General features: G+C 43.9%; 1 protein-coding gene across 2 annotated transcripts in view; it reads left to right on the forward strand.

Annotated features, from left to right (window-relative positions):
* The window catches only part of TPCN1 (two pore segment channel 1), a 42,755-nt gene that overhangs the window by 19,395 nt on the left and 6,083 nt on the right, over positions 1 to 17,277 (forward strand). Inside the window, exons 10-25 of one of the 2 annotated variants that reach the window (XM_063315963.1) lie at positions 262 to 378; positions 2,024 to 2,148; positions 3,087 to 3,135; positions 4,845 to 4,908; positions 5,961 to 6,005; positions 6,378 to 6,434; positions 6,537 to 6,587; positions 7,375 to 7,447; positions 7,549 to 7,656; positions 9,111 to 9,182; positions 10,112 to 10,201; positions 11,318 to 11,433; positions 13,745 to 13,791; positions 14,780 to 14,848; positions 16,264 to 16,348; positions 16,967 to 17,106. In XM_063315963.1, the coding sequence (XP_063172033.1) occupies positions 262 to 378; positions 2,024 to 2,148; positions 3,087 to 3,135; positions 4,845 to 4,908; positions 5,961 to 6,005; positions 6,378 to 6,434; positions 6,537 to 6,587; positions 7,375 to 7,447; positions 7,549 to 7,656; positions 9,111 to 9,182; positions 10,112 to 10,201; positions 11,318 to 11,433; positions 13,745 to 13,791; positions 14,780 to 14,848; positions 16,264 to 16,348; positions 16,967 to 17,106 (1,308 nt within the window). The remainder of the gene's footprint in view (positions 1 to 261; positions 379 to 2,023; positions 2,149 to 3,086; positions 3,136 to 4,844; positions 4,909 to 5,960; positions 6,006 to 6,377; positions 6,435 to 6,536; positions 6,588 to 7,374; positions 7,448 to 7,548; positions 7,657 to 9,110; positions 9,183 to 10,111; positions 10,202 to 11,317; positions 11,434 to 13,744; positions 13,792 to 14,779; positions 14,849 to 16,263; positions 16,349 to 16,966; positions 17,107 to 17,277) is intronic. The other variant, XM_063315964.1, reaches the window with a different exon arrangement.

Genomic DNA, 17,277 nt, shown 5'->3' on the forward strand with positions numbered 1-17,277 from the left:
GCTGTGCCTAGAGGTGCCAACGTGGTCAGATCTGGAATCTTTGGATGTGAAGTATACGCACTCACACTGTAAGACTGCCCCAGCTCACTGGAAGGACTGAAGCCAAGGATGGTTGCCATACACAAATGGTCCATCCCACCATGGTAGATTAAGCCAATTAAAAACATATAAATAAGCCAACACACTGCCACATCTTTGGGTGCTAGGCAGCATGGTTAACTTACATGGCATTCTAGCTTCTCTTCCTTTCTCTTCCTGTAGCTCCTTGCTGTTGTCTTTGATACATTCAGTGACATTGAAAAAATGAAATTCCGATCGCTGCTGCTTCACAAGCGCATGGCCGTCCAGCATGCCTACCGTCTGCTGGTTAGTAAGCAGGTAAGTGGCGCTGGGCACGCATCCAAGAGGTTGCTGTTGGGTGTCTCCAAGAATAAAAGTGGTGCAATGGGCTGTGAGAATAGCCTTGAGGACAGGAGGAAGAGCCGCAGCGAAGGCAACAGTCAGATAAAAGAAATCCGAGTCCAAAGCAGAAATGTAACCTGAGAAAGCGTCTCAGACTTGACCCTCCCTAGTTCTCTTTGGGATAAAGGCAGGGAGGGGGAGGCACATTCAGACGTGCAAGATTCTGTTGCTGTAACCCTATAATAAAAGTAGTTTTAGTATTCATGACTTTGGTGTTCAAGTCTGGTCTACCTCAAGGGCTGACAACAATCCCTTGGCTGTAGCTCGTCCTCCTGTTCCTCAAGGTTATTCTCACAGCCCATTATAGGTGGTCTCCTGAGAGTTGGACTCAGCTCCGGATGACCTCTGGATATGTCTGTATAGTTTCTGAGCAACAGTCTTGAAGTAATTCTAACTCACAGAGCTGGGATTTTCTGGTTGGACTCCCATCCAAGTATGAACCAAGCCCTATCCCACTTCCCTTCCACACTCAGAGAAAATCAGCCAGGTGTTGGCGTCCACTGAGGCAGCACCTTCAAAAGTTGGATCCCCAATACACTTGAGCGGTTCAGGTCTTCCAGTTGGAGTCACGCATCACACTAAACTCTTGATACCCAACATGGCACCCGTGGGCGTCAGTGTCCACAGATACCTCCCTTGATGCCTACTAGATACCCTGCCCCACCTGTTTTTAAGAAGGAAGGGCACAGCCTCAGGCATTTGCAAAACTGCCTCTGTTATAATAATAGCGATTGCTGCAGTAGTAATGGCGCAGACCCCAGAGGCTTTCTTAGCCTTGCGTACTGGAAATGTGCCCATCTGTCCCGGGGAGAGAAAGACAAGACAAGGTGAAGGATATCAAGCATCCTAGGATGCTAGAAAGAGGGAATGGGAAGCTTTCCAGCTTGCCTTCTGGTTGATGGGATTCAGCCCCGTAGCTGCCATTTTGTGAGCATGCCTAAGACATGCTTTCAGAATTCAACATGTGCCCACCAATTGAAAAAGTCAGAGGATTCTTGTGGAAGACCCATGATGGCTTAGGGCAGTGTGCAAATCCAGTCAGCTTCCCAGTCAAATGGATCCCGTTTTACACACGGGACTGCCAGATACTGACCACCATCAGGTTCTTTACCGCATGTGTAATGGTATGTGAGAAAGACCTTGAAAGTTGGGGCGAAGAGATGTTTTTTAAATTTATTTATTTATCAAATTTCATCACCACCCATCTCCCTCGAAAGAGGGACTCTGGGCGGTTAGGGAACAGTCTAGGAAACAGTCATAGAAGAGAGGGCATAGCCCACAGCTGCATAATGGGCAGTGAAAGAGACTTAGAAGGGACCCTCCCTAGTTTCCCAGGCTATAAAGGAGACGGGGGGTGGGGGGAAAATTATACTTTCAGACTTGCAAAATTCTGTTAATGTAGCCTTACAATAAAGTAGAATTAATTCATCTGGTCGTGTTTCCTATCTGGTCTGCCTGGGAAGGCTGGCATCATGCTAACAGAGGAAGCAAACTGAAAAAAAGCTTGTAGCCACCTGCCCTCTCTACTTCCTCTGTGTAACTCACTCCTTTTATCTCTCAGAGACCCTCTGGGATTGCTTTCAAGCAGTTTGACGGCCTGATGCGCTTCTATGCGCCCCGGATGAGCGTTCGGGACCGTTATCTTACTTTCAAAGCACTGAGTCAAAGCAATACCCCTTTACTCAGGTGAGGCCACTTGGGTGGTTGTTGTTGTTTTTTTCCTTCTCCATGGGAGAAGATGGAAAGAATCTGAACATTTCTTTTCCCAGGACAAATTACAGAACATCAAAACTAGTACTGTTTGTTCTTTGGAAATTGATTCAGGAGAGATGCCCTGAAATACACAGGAATAGGATTGCCTCTTTAAAGCAGCTACATCTTTGCTTGTGAGAACTTGGGAAAGGATATAGGTGCTTTAATGAGTCAACTCAACAGATCTGGAGGGCAGTAGGATGGGGGAAGACTCTTCAGCAAGAATGTAGGTGATTTAGGGATCTGCACTCATGTGCAACAATGGAAGCAGTTTTATGTCCAAGAACAAACTTATTTTAAGAAATTTAAGCTAAATGTTAAATGTGTGGTGTCCTTAACATGTTTTGTAAAGACCAAATAAAACAGGAGCTTTTTGCCACACAGGTGAGGGAAATGCTTGTGCGTGTGTATGCATGTGGGTCAGGGGCATTTTAATGATCGTGCAAGTATGGAGTTGTTGCAAAATGCCTGGCAACCTTGTGTGCTAAGCATTTAACACATTTTACAGTAAGGAACATTTTTCTATGGAAGAGCAATGAAATTGTCTCAGAAGAGGAACAAGATCTTTGCTTGAATATTTGCCTCCTTTTTTGCAAGCCCCTAGCAAATCTGGTGATGCAGAACTCCTTATTTTTAGCTGTCTGTTAGCTGAGTTGGCATGTACAGACTGCTTGCAGACCATGACATCTGTGCTCCGAACTTTCGCCAAGACTTTGATTTAAATTGTGTGCAGCTCGCCAGTCCCAAATGTGGGACTGGGCCCCTAGCACTTGAACTGGGGGAGGTAAAAAACAGGATGGCAAAATCTGAATTGGAAAGTTGAATCAGTCTAGCAAATGCACCCGCTTAAAGAGAACCATTGTGTCTTTCAGTTTGAAGGAAATGTATAGTTTCTACGAAGTTGTTGGCTTAAAATGGAAGGTAAGCTGTCTGGTTTAGGGGTGCTGGGTGGGAGGGCATCCCCTAGAATGCTGAGGAGCAAAAGAGACACTCGGTGGAGGAAGTAAAGCACCGGGAAGTTTTATTTATTTATTTTTAGACTCCTACAGGAAGAAGGGACCTTGAAGGTCCTGTAGCCCAACCCCTGATCACTGTCAACTCCGCTAGGGCGTCTCAGCCTCTGCTGGAAAACCTCCACTGATGAAAAGTTCATCCCCGTTTCTTCTACACCAGGGGTGCATCCCCTGTTTCTCCAGGCCAAAAATTGCATGTGTCCTTTTGAAAGACATTCCTGCCAGGAGAGGGAGGGCGGGCTCCCATTCCTCCCAGATAGTTACGGCCAGGATAAGAATGGCCTTTGCTTTGATTCCAATGGAATTAACATTCACGAAACACAGTTCTGATGACGTCTCCCTCTGTATGAAGGGCTCCCCTTTCTTTCCTTTAAAAAAAAAAGTTAATTCAGGGGCAGCCTTTTCAAGTCCTTGCGGTCGATCCCAAGTCTTCTCGAGCCGTGTGCTTCCGTGGGTCTCCAGGCTGTGCCCCCGTGTTCAGAGAGTCCGGGGGGGGGGGGGAATGAGGGGGCAGGTGATGATGAAAGCAGCATAGTGCTCTGCCTCTTCACTATATACCTTGTGAAGTGGCCTGCGCGTACATAGGGATGAAGCTGTCGTTGCATCGGCCTCGCTCTGCTTCTGTCGTTTTAGCAAAAGTCCCAGATCGTGTGGAAGCCTCTTCCTATGTTCTGTGTTGTGTGTAAAACTATTCCTTTCTTTTTTCCAAATAATTTTATTAAGAGTTATAAATGAAAAGAATACAAGTCAATATAAATGACAAAAAATGCAAACAAAAAAAAGGGGAGGAGGGAGTGTAGAAAAGAGAAAAAGAAAGAAGAAAAAAGGAAGAAGTAACTTCCCCCTTCATCCCAGCAGGTAAAAGCAATTTTAGTACAGGTAGTCCTCGATTTACGACCACAATTGGGACCAGAACTTCCATTGCTGAGCGATGCGGTCATTAAGAGAGTTGCACCTGATTTTACAACCTTTTTTGCCATGGTCATTAAGTGAATCACTGCAGTCATTAAGCAAATCGGGCTTCCCCCGTTGACTTTGCTTGTTGGAAGCACCCTGGAAAGGTTGCAAATGGTGATCACGTGACTGCAGCCATTGTAAGTACATGCCAGTTGCCAAGCACCCAAATTTTGATCACATGACTGCATGGACATTGCAATGGTCATAAGCGTGAGGACCAGTCACTTTTTCAGCACTGTTCTAACTTTGAATGGTCATTAAATGAATGGTTGTAAGTCAAGGACTACCTGTAGCTTATGACCGTCTCTAAATAAAACATAATCTCTCTTCTCTCCATAACTCACCTCTTAGATGAAAACACAAAATCCAAATGCTTTGTCAGTCATTCTTTGTCAGCAAAAGTCCAGTAAGGACAACCAGATAACTATTTTCCTCTTTTAGCCCTGGTCCAACCAACCAAACGTACAGACCTTCCCTGAATTTTTTAAAATTATTCTTTAACCCCTTCAAAAAAAGTCCCAGAGGTAGTTTGCTGGTCATCTGTGTATCCTGGCAAAAATCCTTCAAAACTTTTAACAGATTTCCTTTGTACGTCTGCTGTGTGTAAAACTATTACATGAAAAATGAACCAAAGCTGGTTTGGGGTTGCTTGTTTTCCAGGCAAAAAGGAACCGCGAGCATTGGTTTGATGATCTTCCAGGAACAGCTTTCCTTATTTTTAAAGGTAAAACCCAGCAGTTTATGATCTGGGGCCAACGGTCCTGTCTGAATTCAGCAGCGCTGTTCTAAAAAGGACAAGGCAGGATTTTTCCCGTGCTGGTCGAAGTAGAAAGTGACAAGCGAAGTTGGGCTTGATAATATCACGGACACATCCGTGAAGTTTTCTTGGTGACAAAATATACAGAAGTGGTTCTTCTTTCCTTCCTTCTGGCTTGGTTTGTGGTTTGCAGTTTGCGTTTGTGTTTTACTTCTTGGTCTAGCCTACAACTCTGATCTCCTGGTGGCCTCCCATCCAAATCCCAACCAGGTCCACGCTACCAGGTATAGGAATCTGGAGGAATAATGGAGCAGCCCATACAGTGGTTATGCTGAGTGCGGATTGATTTTAGACCCCAGCTGTGGATGTTAATTTAATTGTATTGATTTTGTACCTTTTTAAAAAAATAGTTTGATTATTATTATTTTTTTGGTAGTTTTTAAATGGTTGTAAGCCGCCCAGAATCATGCGGTTGAGATCGGTGGCTATATAAATCAAACTAATAAATAAGTAAGTTGCATGTATTTATTTTTGCTGAACCCGGATAAAATCAGCCAGTCTTGCTGTTTCCTGAGAAAAACTAGTGTTAGCCCTGTAGAATCGTAATCATTAATTTGACAGGCACTGTGTTCCTTAATTATGTTAAGCTGGGAGGGGGAGCAGGTTTCCCCCCCCAGTCATATTCCTTAGTTGGGGGTAAGATAAAAAGGGGGCTGCTGCTCCCAAATCTCTTGTATTTATTTATTACATTTATTTATTACATTTATACCCCGCCCACCCCACTATCAAAGAGACTCTGGGCGGCTTACAAGTAAAATGTCATAAAAACCATTATAAAAATACAAAAAAAGAGAAGAAGGTAAAAGAGAAAAACTAAAAGGCGGAGAGAGCATCTTCAAGCCACCAACCTTTTTTTTTTTCCCCCTTTACATCCAGCCCGGGGTGTTTCAGGGAATCTAGCAGCAACAAGGACGGGAAGCATTTAATTCTTTTTCTTTACCTCTTCTTCCTTTCAACAGGTATTAACATATTAGTGAATTCTCGGACCTTCCAGTACGGCATGTGTAAGTGTTCACTCTGTTTTAGGGGTGGGTGGATAGAGCTACGTGGTGTATCAAATGGAGTTTCGTTGTGGCAGCATGCTGAGCAATGTATCTTCATTTTTTAAACAGTAATTCTATTAAACGTTACGATTAAAAGGATAAAAACTAATGCAAACTAAATAAAAAAGAAATGGGATGTAAGTGGCAGGCTGAGCCTTAACTGCCGGGGAGGAGGGTAAAAATGGTTTAAAACCCGTTGATCCAAAGGTTGGCTTCCTTGGGAGCACCTCACCAATGTGCGTTTGTGCAACTGAGTCTTTCCTGCTTTGTTTGAAAGCTACGCTGAGGTTTCCCATTATTTATTTATTTATTATTCAAATTTATGTCTTCTAGATATTCTGGTGGCGGTGAACGGCCTCTGGATTCTAGTGGAAACCTTCATGTTGCGAGGTACAGCACAACACGGCGAATGTCCGTTTACCGAGTCCACTTTCCCTTCCCTCTGACGTGATTTCAGCTGTCCTCTGGAACTCCCCGTTGTTTCTTTTTCAGATGGAATCTTTTCTCGAGATGTCCCTTGGAGTTACATCGTCTTCCTTACGAGTGAGTCTTTAGCACCTTGATTTCCAAGACGGCGTTTGGAGGCTTCCTCAGAGAATAAAAAGGATGGGACGTTGGAGCCCAGTACTAAGTTTGCCCAGAAAAAAAAAAAAGAAGAGAAAAATGGAGTAAGATACTTTAGGGTGATTGGGTGGAAGGGAGATTAGAGGAAGGGGTAGCCCTGGTTTTATGGGGCTGCTGCATCCCCCACTGGTGCAATTAAGGGAATGTGTGCAAGCTCCTGGGGGTCCCATGGGGTGAGAGCTCCTCCAACGTCTTCTTGACATTTTGAAGAGGCCCTTTGTCTCCCCAAAAGTTGAGGGCCCTCCATACAGAAGGATTTAGCCTGAGTCCTCAAAGTTAATTCTGTTCTTCAAGCTGCTACGTAATTGGTTCAGGTGGGATTTCTAGGGAAATCATGAAAAGCAGAAAACACAATGTGTAATGGTAGGTAGGAGGTAGGTAGACCTTTTATCGTGGTCTTTGACCAGCCTGTGTAGTGTCTGTGTGTGTGAATATACATTAAAAGAAGTTAAAAGAGAGAGGGGAAGGGGGAAAGAAGAAAAGGAAGGAAGGAAGGGGGAGAGAAAGGGAAAAAGGGAAGGAGAGAAGGGAAGGGAATCAGGCAGGCAGGCAGGCAGGAAGATGAGAAAGGGAAAAAAGGAAGGGGAAGGGAAAAGAAGGGAAGAGAAGGGAGAAAATTTTAAAGGTATCAAAGGAATGCAGTTTTATTGGACAATACCGTATAATAAAAACAACCATCACAGCACCTCCTCTTCTGTGTTGACAGTCTATGGAGTTGAAGTGCTGCTGAAGATCACAGGACTGGGGCCTAAAGAGTACCTCTCTTCTGGCTGGAACCTGTATGTATCTCACCACTTCAGGGATTTGGCATTGGAGACTCTAGGAATGTGACTTGCGAACGCCTCCCGGAAGACCCGCTTTCGTGTCTGCTCTTTTCCAGCTTTGATTTCGCTGTCACGTTGTTCGCCTTCTTGGGTCTGCTGGCGCTCGCGTTCGATATGGAGCCATTCTATTTCATTGTCGTTCTGCGGCCTCTGCAGTTGCTGAGGTGAACACACGGGATGGGTTGGATGCAGGCGGAACTGGGGGGTCCCCTGGGTACTGAGAAACTGCGGCTCCCAGCATCCCTTGCTCTTGGTCCCTGATTCCAAGGGATGCTGGGACTGGCAGTCCAGCAACCTTTGAAAAGCTGTTCCGAGGTGGAGAGAATTGGTACCGTGGAGCTGGTAGGATGAGTGATTTGACTCCAGGGTAGTCCTGAATGAAATAAACCATGGGCTAGAAATAAGTGAAGAATAGTTGGGACTGAACAACAACAACTTCTCCTTCAAGAATAGTTGTGGCTGAACTACTTCTTCCTTCTCCTCCTCCTCCTCCTCCTCCTCCCTCATTCAATCCCTGTATGTCATGAGTGAGGATGGCGAGCAGGGGGCTCCCATCCAGACTGTTAAGCGCATGCGTAGCACTGAGGAACTGTTCAGCCATTCAAAGAGACACAGATCGGGACCGCCTTAACCTTTGGGGTTTATATGGCTGGGTTTTCCCACGCTTCTTCAGTTTGTTAGGATTTTCCTGTTATGTACAAGCAATAAAGCATTAGAGACCAGTTCCTTGTCTCAGCGTGTTTCCTGGCAGTTAGGACATCAATCCTAACAAACTGAAGAAGCGTGGGAAAAACCCAGCCATATAAACCCCAAAGGCTAAGGCGGTCCCGATCTGTGTCTCTTTGAATAGCTACCTAATTCCTCAGTGCTACGCATGCGCTTAACAGTCTGGATGGGAGCCCCCTGCTGGCCATCCTTACTCATGACACTGTATCTCCACAAACCAATCTTATCTAAGATTGTGCCCTCCAATTGTGATGGGACCATAACTCCCAGAATTCCTGAACAGTGCTGCCATTGAGAACTATGGAAGAACCAAGATACTTGTAGGGCATCAGGTTGAGGAAAGCTGAATGAAAAAAAAATCAGAGGTTGCTGTAGTTGGAAGGAAACCTTCCGGGCCGTGGTTTCTAGTCTGCAAGGTGCTAAGCTATAAGATGGTTTGGTTTGGTTTAGTGTGTTATATGAATCCAGACATTGTGGTTTGGAAACTATGTTATATTTAGTGTGTTACGCAGAGCCACCCGGGATTTATTCAGTAAACTATAATTAAACAAACCATGGATTAGTAGGTGTGGACCCAGGAATCTTACACAATAAACCACATCTTTAAGCTCAGCTCTGGGTTCACATCCGTGTGATCTTCTTGGTAACAGTGGAAAAGTGGTTTGCTGATAGTCTCCCATCCAAACACTTAACAGATCCATCCATGCTTAGCTGTCAAACCCAGCTAAAGTCAGACAGTACTGGGAATAGTTGGAGCAGTATGCAAATAAGCACGTCATGTTCAGTTCATTGCTGCAAATTAATAATTTATTTTGAGAGCTGAAGCGTTTTGGCATGCTCAGAAGCAGCCATGCTCCAGACAGTAATGCATGTTTTATTTCTTTCACTGCAGGCTGTTTAAACTGAAGAAACGTTACCGGAATGTCTTGGATACCATGTTTGAGCTTCTTCCCAGGATGGCCAGGTATGACAAGCGAAAGATTTCTGCCTGGATTTATCTTGCTTGGGCCCTGAGGCCAGATGCATTCCAGCCTTTGTTCCTTTGTGCATTTTATCAATTACAGCATTTGTCTTCTGCTCTTCCCATAGCTGTATTCAAACAACTTAAGAAGATAGTAATAAAATCATACTGAACATGATAGACTTCATAGCGCATAACAATATAAATAGATATTCAGCATTAAATCCCAAGAGGAGGAAAAACACCAAGAAAAATACAGTAACTCAGGAGGTTCAGAGGCTACAGAAATAGACAAGTCTTTGCATGCATCTGTTTACAGAAGTAAGCTCATGTGTCGTCACAGTCAGCATTTTCGAAGATGCAAGCCCACAGCAATGGCTGTGTTGGTCCAGGAGGTGTGTGTGTGTGTGTGTGCAGGGAAATCTAATGACCCACAGCAGCAATTTTGCTCTGAGAAGGGGAGTTTTGCAAATCTCTGCTGTGCCTGAGATTAGCAGAAATTAGATTCTGCTAATTCAGAGCCTCCGGCAGGTTAGAGATGGTTCAGAGGAAGGCAGCAAAGATGGTACCGAGATTTAAGGACATACTAAGAAGACAGGCTGAAGTAACTTGAGATATTCAGTCTGAAAGAAAGAAAACTTAGGGGCGACATGGTAGCCATGTTCAGGCCGATAAAGGGAAGATGGAACGGACTACCTTGTGGGCTCTCCGTCCCTGGAGATTTTTAAGAAAATGCTGGACAGCTACTTCTCAGTGGTACTTCAGCTGGTTTTCCCACACACCGCAGAAGGCTGGTGTAGCTGCTGCTTGTAGGCCTTTCCAATTCTACAATTCAGTGAGATGTTCTTAGCTGAAGTCAGAAACAGAAATCCATCATTAAGAAGCCACCTTGTGAAACGGCACTTCGGCTAAGCCCTGCCTTTTTTCTCTAGCCTAGGCTTAACTCTACTCATCTTCTATTACTGTTTTGCCATTGTGGGCATGGAATTCTTCTCAGGAAAACTCTACCCCAACTGTTGTAAGTAAGTGTCTCCACATTCCTTCTCCCTGAAAAATATACATGGACTTGGTTTGTCCATCCATCCATCCATCCATCCATCCATCCATCCATCCATCCATCTAATTTGTCCCCACCCATCTCCTCCCGTCGGGGGGCTCTACATATAGTAGATCAGTGTAGTTTGCTGTTTTAAAATTGAAGGAGCAGCCTCAGGTCATTCCGTTGTTCAGCTCCTAGCTTTTCAGTCCCAGCCAACTATGGCCAGGGGTGTTGAGAACTGGAGTTCAACAACATCTTGTGGGCCTTGGATTGCTTGCTTGCCAGATTAGGGGAAGGGGAGCCAAAGGGGTTGAAATCACAAGGCGTTGAAATCACAAGGACCACCCCCAAGTTGTAAGATTTTGGCCATTTTGAATTAATACACTGTTGACTTAATTCTGGAACAGCATTTTCAGATGCTCTTGGTGATATCTCTGGACAGTTGGGTGGCCCACCTTGACCCAAAGGTAGTGCATTCTTTGAAATGAGTTAAAATTATACCCATGCTTCCTTCCTCACCTTGAATAAAGAGAACGGAGGGGATTTTTATGAAGAGGCTTAGTGTAAAGTAGTGGTTAAGGTGCCAGATGTGGACTTAGGAGACTCAAGTTAGTCCTCGACTTACGACCACAATTGGGACCAGAACTTCCATCGCTAAGTGAGGCAGTCGTCAAGTGAGTTGCACCCGATTTCATGACCTTTTTGCTGCAGTCATTAAGTGAATCACAGTCGTTAAGCAAATCCGGCTCCTCCCATTGACTTTGCTTGTTGGAAGCCAGCTGGAAGGTTGCAAATGGCAATCCTGTGACCCCGGGACGCTGCAGCTGTTGGAAATACATGCTGGCTGCCAGGCACCTGAATTTTGATCATGTGACCGCAGGGACATTGCAACGGTTGTAAGTGCAAGAACCGGTCATAAGTCACTGTCATAACTTTGAACAGTCACTAAACAAATGGTCGTAAGTCAAGGACTACCTATAGGGACCAATCCAGTCACCGATCTTTACTTCTCCACCCTTCTGTGCCTGCTTCTTGTGAAAGCAGATTTTTTAACTCCCTGCCTAGTCTCAAGTTCGTTCTTTCCTATTCCCTCATCCAGCACCAGCACAGTGGCCGATGCCTTTCGCTGGGTCAACCGCACCATTGGGAACAAGACCGTGATGGAACAAGGCTACTACTATCTCAACAACTTCGACAACATTTTGAACAGTTTCGGTAAGAGCACCAGCCTGCTTGGCTTTTTCAGCGTGAGCCCTGTGCTCCGGGGCGGAGAAGGTCTCTCTTCTAGAAGGATCTGGTCTTTCGTCCAGGATCCTGGTTCTCTTTGTAGGTGAAGAACCATCCAGATGTTCTGGCAGAAAAAGTTGATAGTGCAGTCCTTCCAAAATCCCTTGGGCTATTTACTGGCATACTAGATCAGGGTTTCTAGGCCGGGGTTCCGTGGCACCCCAGGGCTCCACGAGAGATCCCTAGGGGTTCCCTGGGAGATCATGATTTTTAAAAAAAATTATTTCAAATTCAGGCAACTTCACATTAAAGAGGGAAGTTTCATTCGTTATTTTCAGTTTAAGAACTCTGTTAATGCATATATCCAGGCCTTTTGGTGTTGTTTATTCGTTTAGTCGCTTCTGACTCTTCGTGACTTCATGGACCAGCCCACGCCAGAGCTTCCTGTCGGTCGTCAGCACCCCCAGCTCCCCCAGGGACGAGTCCGTCACCTCTAGAATATCATCCGTCCACCTTGCCCTTGGTCGGCCCCTCTTCCTTTTGCCCTCCACTCTCCCTAGCATCAGCATCTTCTCCAGGGTGTCCTGTCTTCTCATTATGTGGCCAAAGTATTTCAGTTTTGCCTTTAATATCATTCCCTCAAGTGAGCAGTCTGGCTTTATTTCCTGGAGGATGGACTGGTTTGATCTTCTTGCAGTCCAAGGCACTCTCAGAATTTTCCTCCAACACCACAGTTCAAAAGCATCTATCTTCCTTCTCTCAGCCTTCCTTATGGTCCAGCTCTCGCAGCCATATGTTACTACAGGGAACACCATTGCTTTAACTATGCGGACATTTGTTGCCAGTGTGATGTCTCTGCTCTTCACTATTTGATCGAGATTTGTCATTGCTCTTCTCCCAAGGATTAAACGTCTTCTGATTTCCTGACTGCAGTCAGCAACTGCAGTAATCTTTGCACCTAGAAATACAAAGTCTTTCACAGCCTCTATGTTTTCTCCCTCTATTTGCCATATCCAGGCCTACTACCCATGAAACAAATATAATAATTATGCAACTTCTGGTGTGTATTTGAGCCTGAATGGGCAGGGATTCCCCCAGGCCTGAAAGATATTTCAAGGGTTCCTCCACGATCAGAAGGCTGAGAAAGGCTGTACTAGATCGATACATACCAAGGCTGAAGCTGAAACCAGTTGTCACTTGTATTTAATTTCTTGAACAGAGGCTTAGAAGGCTGCAACCTTTGCTTGCATCAAGTTTTATTATACCAAGCCAAGTAGCAAAGCAATAATTCCATCAGTTTTGTGGATGGTTTTGTACAACACGCTCACCTAAGCTAAAATGCGGTTGATCAACTTGAGTTGCGTGCTGTGGGGATTCATCCGTTGTCTTAGCATGTTGGATGAATTAGGCCAACACAAAAAACCATTTACTTGTTTGAGTGCCACCTGCTGTGTGAACAGAGCCATACATTTGCTTCATGTAACACACTTAACCTGGGTATTGAATGAACCTGTGTTCTGGGTTTTCATTTCTTAAAGCATGCATTAATCAAATGGTTCTAGGTCCACCCAACACAGTACACTACAAAGAACTGACTATGGTTAATATTAACTAAGCTTAATGTGTTGAGTGTATGCAACCATAGCTCTTCAGTTGACCTAGCTAAGCATATTCTGTGAAATGTAGCCAATAGTGTTTCATGAACTTCGGTTTAGTGTATTGTGTGAACCCCGGATACATGTTCTGCTAATCTCACGTGTTCCAAACTTGATGTTGGTTGCAGACGCTTTGCCTGATACAAAAATCACGCTGCACTTAAAATAATCTGTGTATTTTCCAGCAAAGGAACTCCAATATGGGAAATGTTCAGAAGCTTAGAAAAACAGGAAGGGCGTGCATCATGCAGGCTGTCGGCCAGATGTGACCTGCCCCTCAGCCCCAAGAGCCCCCAACATCCCTTGGCTGAAATTCAACAGCAAAATGGCCATATTGGAGTGATTGTAGGCTCAAAATAGTATATGGAATGCTGGTGACCTACATGTTGTGTAAACTGTACCCCAAGACTTCCAAGTATGGGATTTTTCAAACCTGATGTGCTCCAGTGGTGTTCCTGCATCAACAGTGATAAGCTTGTTGCTGCCGGTCTTGGAGCAACCCCCCCCCCCCCGCTTTTAAAAAATTAACATATGGCCCTGTCTTTGCTCTCTGGTTGATTTCATGGAGCCTTGAAGTGGAAATGTTGAGTGAAAGACAATTGTTTCCTGTTCGTTGTCTCCTTACCCTTCTTTTCTTTATGCAGTGACCCTGTTTGAGTTGACTGTAGTCAATGATTGGTACATTGTCATGGTGAGTCTAAGAAGAACCCCTCCTTTGCTGGAGCAATCCCATGTCACTTAAATTCCCCCGCCTTCCCGGCCCTTTCAGTTCCAGAGTATTGCAATGAATAAGCCAAAGCACTGGCAATGATGAGTAGTGGTTAGAACACCATTGAGAAACTCTACTCAAACTTGAAGCCACCTAGATGATCTTGAGCCTATCATTTCTGCTTGTCCTAACTTTCAAAGCGATTGTGACCATAGAATGGAGGGTGGGAGGAGATCTGGGTATGATGCCCTGAGTTCCTTGGCAGATAGATGAGTTAAACTTGGGTATAATTTTTTTTTTAAAAAAACTGGGATGCTCTGTTGGGAAGATACTGACCAGTTTCCTCAAAGTGGCCTTTTTTCTTATAGCAACATTGCTAGCTAGGATTATAATATCGTACATCTAAAAGAGATTTGGAGCCGTTGAACTTGGTGAACTGATCCATTAGCATGGTGTGCTGGACAAAACTTTCGTTCCTTGCCGAAGAATTGCAACGTTGCCCTTTCTAAAATTTAGTGTGCAGGATCATTTAAAACCAAGTGGCAGTTAAAGACAATAGAAATGAATTGAGGAAAAGTAGAAACAAATAACAAGATTGGCAGGTCAAATCAAATCAAAGCAATTTTAAAAAGGCATTTTTTTTTTAATCACTATCACCACCACCACCCAGTTTTGGCCTTTTCTTTTGTTTTTCAATTTCGTGGCCTCCATATGTTGCTCTGTGGCTTCAAGCATTAAAATACGTACCAGTGCAACCAGTTACATTTGCACACTGAAATCAGTTTAATTGTATACAGAGGGTTTAATTCTTGGTTAAGCGTAGATAGGATTGCAGTAGAAGACAATACTATTGCCTGAATCTGACACTTCTTCTCGAGCATATATAAAAGTTATTTATTGGGAGGGTGCCTTTCTGGTTGCCGTCCACCACCACCTGCTAAAAGACCCCATTTTTCTTTGTATTTTCTAGGAAGGAGTGACCTCAGAGACTTCTCACTGGAGCCGTCTTTATTTCATGATTTTCTACATTGTGACCATGGTCAGTGGATTCAACAAGATGCTTCAATGCACTTTTGGATAATGATTATGATAACATCCTTTTTATTATATTTTTAACATAACTTTTATTAGACATTTTTGCAGAAGTCGAAGATAAACATGGAAATATCTAAAAAAAAAGTGAAGGAAAAGATAAAAGAAGAAGTGCAAAGTGCAATACAGATAGAAAAAGAAAAACAATTAAAGAAGCTACCTCCAAATCTTATTTCCAGCAGTTACAAACTTATGATCCTTCCTCCCTCTTTAAGATTATATTACATAGTTCTGTCTCATATTCAACCCTTTTTAATCAGCAAATCTAGAAATCACCATTTCGTTTTTTCCCATTTTCAGCAAAAATTCCATCAGAGGTTTCCACTCTTTTATAAAAATACTCATTGTTTTACCCCTGATCAGACAGGTCAACTTTGCCATTTCTGCAGATTCCATCATCTTCACAATCCAGTCCTCCACGATAACATCCTTTTTATGATGGTTAACCATAGGACAACTGTACAAGTCTTCCAGCTGCTTTGATAGCTGGTATTTTGAAGGCCATTGGAACAATATGACTACAATGATGTTTCAGTAACTATTTTGTAGCTATAACTATTTGGCCAAGCAGTGTCATGATTTCTGCGCAAATGTGTTTAAAAGAGAAAGAGATTTAGAGTAACAATTTCTGTCAACCAGCTTTAAGATCTTTTCCAGTGGTCTTCTGGAATGCTTCAATGGACTTTGTCTTACTTTAGTGGGTGGAGCCTCTGTAGATTAACCCTGAATATCAGTTACATCTGTAAATGATGTAATTTCTGTCCTATGAATCGATCTCCACATTTGCACGGTGGTATAATTATGTCCCTGATGTATTTTGCATAATTGATGTTGGTTTACATCACTTATATAATTGTGTCATTACAGAAATGATACAAACGTTTTAGATACAAAGAATTTTGTCCATTATTTTGAGGTGATGTTGGAAGGAAGAGTTTGCCAGTTGTATCTGAGCTCTGGAAGGCTGTGGTCTGTTAGAGGTTACTGTATTTAATGCATAATTTATCCCTTTTCAGAGAAGGCACGTGTTCATCCATGCCTCCTGAAATACTCCTAACTTTTCAATAGAAGAGAATATATGTAGCTCAGTATTGAACTGTTGAGTTCTTGGTGTTCTCTGAACTTGGTGGTTTGCTTGCAGACGTTTCATGACCCAACTAGGTAATGGGATGATGTTACCTAGATGTTACCTAGTTGGGTCATGAAACGTCTGCAAGCAAACCACCAAGTTCAGAGAACACCAAGAACTCCACCTGTAACTTTATTAGTCTTGTTACTTCAGCGTGGCCACCAAAAACCAAGAGATCAAGATGTTAGGAGAGGAATCTTCACATTGCCACTGACTTTGGATTTCTTTCCCAGGTGGTGATGACAATCATTGTAGCTTTTATCCTGGAGGCCTTTGTATTCCGCATGAATTACACCCGCAAGAATCAGGATTCAGAAGGTGTGTGGAACATATTGGTCCTCTGTTGGGTCGCATGACTTCCTCCTACCAGTCTTCTCCCGGTAGGCTAGATTGGAATCGATTAAAGAGGCAGACAAGAATCAAGGAACATCTGAGAGGATTTTCCTGTAGAAAGAATTCCAGGGAATGCTGTGTACCAAACGCCAGACCTATTTATAGTCAACTCAGTGTTCCGTTTTTGTATCTCTTTCATCCACCCATGCTCAGCGATGGCCTGCATGGCTCCCTCTTATGGGTGAAGGACCAGTTTCCAGCTGTTACTCAGTCTGGTAATGGACAGATTTGATATTAGCTTGTTTTCCTCTGACTGTGTGAGAATGAAGTCTCTGGCTTAATTCTGGGCAGGAGAAGAGAGAAGAATAGTCGCTCTGGGTTCTGTTAATAACCTCCTTGTTTGTAATGCTAGAAACCAGCTTGTTTTGGACTGTAGCTAGGAAGTTGATGGCTGCTGGCTTGGATTCTGTTTAAAAAGCAGAACTCAGCAAAATCAGCTCTAGGGTTAAGCCTTCTTTCCTGCTTGCTTGGTGCTTTTCCTCCATTCTTTTTCAGATCTGGACATTTTTGTAGCTCACTTTCATCCTTGACTTCTTTCTCCAGCAGAAGACAGTGGGATTGTGTTTGAGCGGGAGGTCTCCAAGGAAGAAATTGTGACTGTCGCCGAGTTATACGGGAGGCATGGGAACACCTTGGCAGCTAGTCAACTCCTCAAGGTCATTTCCCAAATGGATCGGCACCGGGTGAGTCACAGAGGCCGGAATTCCTGCCTTTTCTGTTTACCTCTTCCTGCTTTCTGCCTACCCATCACCCTCAGGATGAGAGGTCTCAGAATGGGCTGGATCGAATGATTTCTCCACACGTCACTGGCTATCCACAAGTGATTGCTGATCCTTCCAAGGGAAGAACAAGGC

This window comes from Candoia aspera, chromosome 15 (genome assembly GCF_035149785.1).
Source record: "Candoia aspera isolate rCanAsp1 chromosome 15, rCanAsp1.hap2, whole genome shotgun sequence".
Taxonomy (NCBI): domain Eukaryota; kingdom Metazoa; phylum Chordata; class Lepidosauria; order Squamata; family Boidae; genus Candoia; species Candoia aspera.